This window comes from Marmota marmota, unplaced genomic scaffold (genome assembly GCF_001458135.2).
Source record: "Marmota marmota marmota unplaced genomic scaffold, marMar, whole genome shotgun sequence".
In the NCBI taxonomy this organism is placed as follows: Eukaryota; Metazoa; Chordata; class Mammalia; order Rodentia; family Sciuridae; genus Marmota; species Marmota marmota.
Window position 1 is genome coordinate 1 of NW_025999851.1, and position 3,346 is coordinate 3,346.

General features: G+C 64.3%; 1 protein-coding gene across 2 annotated transcripts; it reads right to left on the bottom strand.

The window, feature by feature from the left end:
• On the bottom strand, positions 1-3,285 carry Midn (midnolin). 2 transcript variants are annotated; one of them, XM_015476816.2, is made up of 5 exons: positions 2,235-3,276; positions 1,849-2,148; positions 1,553-1,712; positions 1,033-1,305; positions 1-373 (listed from the first exon to the last, which is right to left on the bottom strand). In XM_015476816.2, exons 2-5 carry the CDS (start codon positions 2,086-2,088, stop codon positions 96-98), a joined length of 951 nt encoding a protein of 316 aa, XP_015332302.2. In that variant the 5' UTR covers positions 2,089-2,148; positions 2,235-3,276; the 3' UTR covers positions 1-95. The 2 variants fall into 2 exon arrangements, with proteins under 2 accessions (XP_015332302.2, XP_048656849.1); XM_048800892.1 differs by having other exon boundaries at positions 7-373; positions 1,553-1,709; positions 2,235-3,285.
• Between the last annotated feature and the right edge of the window lie 61 nt (positions 3,286-3,346).

The window sequence follows — 3,346 nt, forward strand, 5'->3', positions numbered from 1 at the left end:
TGGGTGGGGAGGTGGCCGCCTGCCCTCCAGAGCTGAGCTGTGGCTCTGGGGGTCTGGGCTGCCCGGGCAAGGCCACGGGGCGAGGGTGCCAGATCCTAGGCCACCACGAACTCCGACTGGATGTCAGGGTTGACCTCTGGCTTCCACACTGAGTCCTCAAAGTCGAGGCCCAGGCCCGCAGCCTCGCCGGTGCTGCCGCCTCCTGCACTGCTGCTGCTGTCACTGCGTCCGGCCTTCCGGGTGGGTGGCCAGTGGTAGGGGCCGCGGGCATCCCGCCGGGCCTTCCTGCGCAGCCTCTTCTGCTGCAGCAGGAGCTGCAGCCGCTCCACCTTGCAGCGCGTGGCTCGGTTCTCAGTCTGCCGGAGTCGGTCCCCTGCAGAGGGTCAGCATCCTGTGGTTACTAAGGTCCAGGCCCCCCAGGTGTGCTGTGGCCTGGGGGCCAGGGCTCTGATGGGGAGGGCTCTGCACCATGTCCCTGGTGGAGCACTGTACTTAGGTAAGAGTCACTCAGTGACCCAACTAGAACTTGAATGCCTCTGGCTGCATCTGTGGCCCAGGAAAACACTGGGCTCATGCCTCAGTTTCCAGTTTTTATTCCCAGGGCTGTGGAGACTGACTGATGGCCAGAATGCCCGATGGGCAGAACAGTGGCCAGGATTCATGGAATTTTGATGGGGAGTAAACCAGCCGCTGGGAAACAGTGGGTGGGGGGCGGTGATTAGGGGGGCTCCTTGCTTTCCCAAGTCCTCAACGCCGGGGGCCCTTTGGCCCTGCCTCGCCTGCCAGAACTGAGTCATTCATGCAGGCGCCAAACACCATCTGGACCGGGTGCCTGGGGGGCGAGGAGGAAGCGGGGCCGGAGCCCCCTTGGGAGCACACAAGGACACTTTGTGCCGACACACACATGGCTCCTTCTCTCCTGGCTGGGCGGAGCTGGGGGGTCCGGCAGCTGCTGGCCCTTGGACCCCCAGGCAGGTCAGCTGCTGCCTGTGCCCACCAGCACACAGAGGGGCCTTGAGAGTCAGCACTCACCAGGGGGCTTGCACATGCGGATCTGGCTCTGACCCTGCAGCAAGGAGGCCGGGGGCACTGCCGCCAGCTTCTCGCAGGAGGTAGTTTTAGGGGCGAGGTCAGGGGCTGGCGAGGCAGGCGAGCACTGGGCGTGGCAGCGGAGCTGGGTCAGCGAGGGGGGCATGCCCTGGTAGTGCCTTGTGGCGCTCAGGAGGTCATTGAGGATCTGCAGGATGGTGCCAATGTCCCGCCGTGGCCGCCCACTGCTGTCCTGGCAGTTGGGATGCAGCGTGCCTGCAGGGGAAAGTGGCTTTGAGCTGGCAGGATGCCCCCAGGCACCTGTGTTCAGGCATGAGGTGGGTCTTGGGGTCAGGTCACCTGACCTGCCCAGGGACAGGCACTTGTATGCCTGGAGGTTCCTGGGGAAGGGGGAGGCGCGTGCAGCACTCTCAGCCCCGTGTGACTGTCACGGTGGGCGTGGATGTGACTGCACGGGTACGTAAAGTTGGGCATACACAGCCTCGTGTGACATGACACCTACCAGAGAAGGTCCCTGAGAAGACCCCTGGGGCATGGTTCACGAAGCTCTCAATGACGGCGCCGGGTTTACGGGATCGGGGAGTAGGGCTGCCCCCTGGGGTGGACGCAGTGCTGGCCCCAGGGCTGACACTGCTGCTGGCAGCAGGGGAGCAATCCATCTGCTGGTAGGAGGAAGCATACAGGCACGGGGCCCAGGTCAGGTGCCAGAGCTGACCCACAGGATGCCTCTGGGGGCAGAGCCCTGTGGCCTCCAAGCCCATCCCTTCAGGTTCCAAAGACACCCCTCCCCATTCTCACCTCAGGGCAGGTGGAGGCTGCATGGGATCGGAAGGAGCCAGCTGTGACAGGTGAGGGGGATGTAGGAGGGCTGGTGGGCACTGGGGGGACACGGGCAGCACTGGACACTGGCCGGCAGGAAGAGGACACCGGGGTAGCTAAGCTGGGGTCTCCACGGGCGGCGGCGGCAGCAGCAGCGAGCACATGCCTATGTTGCAGGGGGGCGTGCTGGGCAGCCAACTGCAGCTGGACGAACATCATGTGGTCTCCCACGCGAAGAGCCAGGGTCAGTGGTGAGCGACCAGACAAGAAGTCACTGACCTGCCAAAAGAGGGACCCTTCAGCTGGGGGGCCCTTGTCTGTGGCGCCCCCAGCCCAGCCCAGCCCAGCCCCCCTCATCGTGTGACCTGGGGCCTCTCGCCGCCCCTCTCTGGGCTCTGGGGTCCCTGTCGGTGCCACGGACGCTTAAATAAAATGAATCTGTATTTCCGGAAGCCGCCTCCGCCAGCCCGGCCCGGCCCAGGCACCGCTGAGGGCTGTGGGGGACAGAGGCGGGTCAGACGGGGGCCTGGCCCTCCCTGGCCAACTTGGTTCAAGGGGAAACTGAGGTCAGAGGGGGTGGGGCCCAGCTGGCGGTCACTGCCCTCAAATAACCCTCACCTCATCTCCTTCCCCATCCTCCTGGATCCCCAAACCCTTTCTTCCTGAGAATGTGGGAGAGGGGCGGGTCTCAGGGCCCCTCCTAGCTAAATCACCCAGCCAGTGAGTGGGCGGAATTCCTGGACAATCCTTCCTCCTAACCTTTGCTTTCTCAAGATAAATATTTATCTGTCCTGGGCGGGGTGGAGGCCAAGGGGGCCTAAAGAGGTCCCCAGAGCCTATGTCCCCAGGGCCCTCAACACACCCTGGTGACCAGGAACCGTCAGACCTGCCCCTCTGTGGCGGGTGGATTCATGAGTAAGTATATCTAACCCTATCTACAACAAACCCCCTTCTGGGGCCTGGCCCAGCGCCTTGTTCTCCCCAGGGACAGGGATGGGGGGGCGGAGGTTTCTGAGAAGTGACATAGACTGGATGACTCAGAGCCGACCGCCTCCCAGAACTCCCTCCCTGCTCTTCTGGCAGTGGCTGGCTGGCGCAATCCTCTCTGCTGGGGGCTGAGGAGGGGGAGAGGAGGCAGGGCACAGGCCCACCCTGACCAGTCTGCACAGCACCCTCTGCTCAAGACCCCTGGCAGGCAGGGCCCTGGGGTGGCTTCCCAGAGCAGCTGGAGCCCCCTAGCTCTGCCCGCCCAGCAACTTCCTCCCTGGGGAGGGCGAATGGGCGGGCATGATTTGGTGCCAGGCAGGGAAGCAGCCCGGGGAGCCCAGTCACTCGCCCAGTGCCCCCCCATCTCCCTCCTGATGCAGGCACCCAGGGAGGATGTGAACCAATCATGCCCGGCCCCCCTGCCAACCCAAGCAACCGCAGCCCCCATCAGGTAGCAGGGAGCAGTTCACACTTGCCCCAGGAAATCACC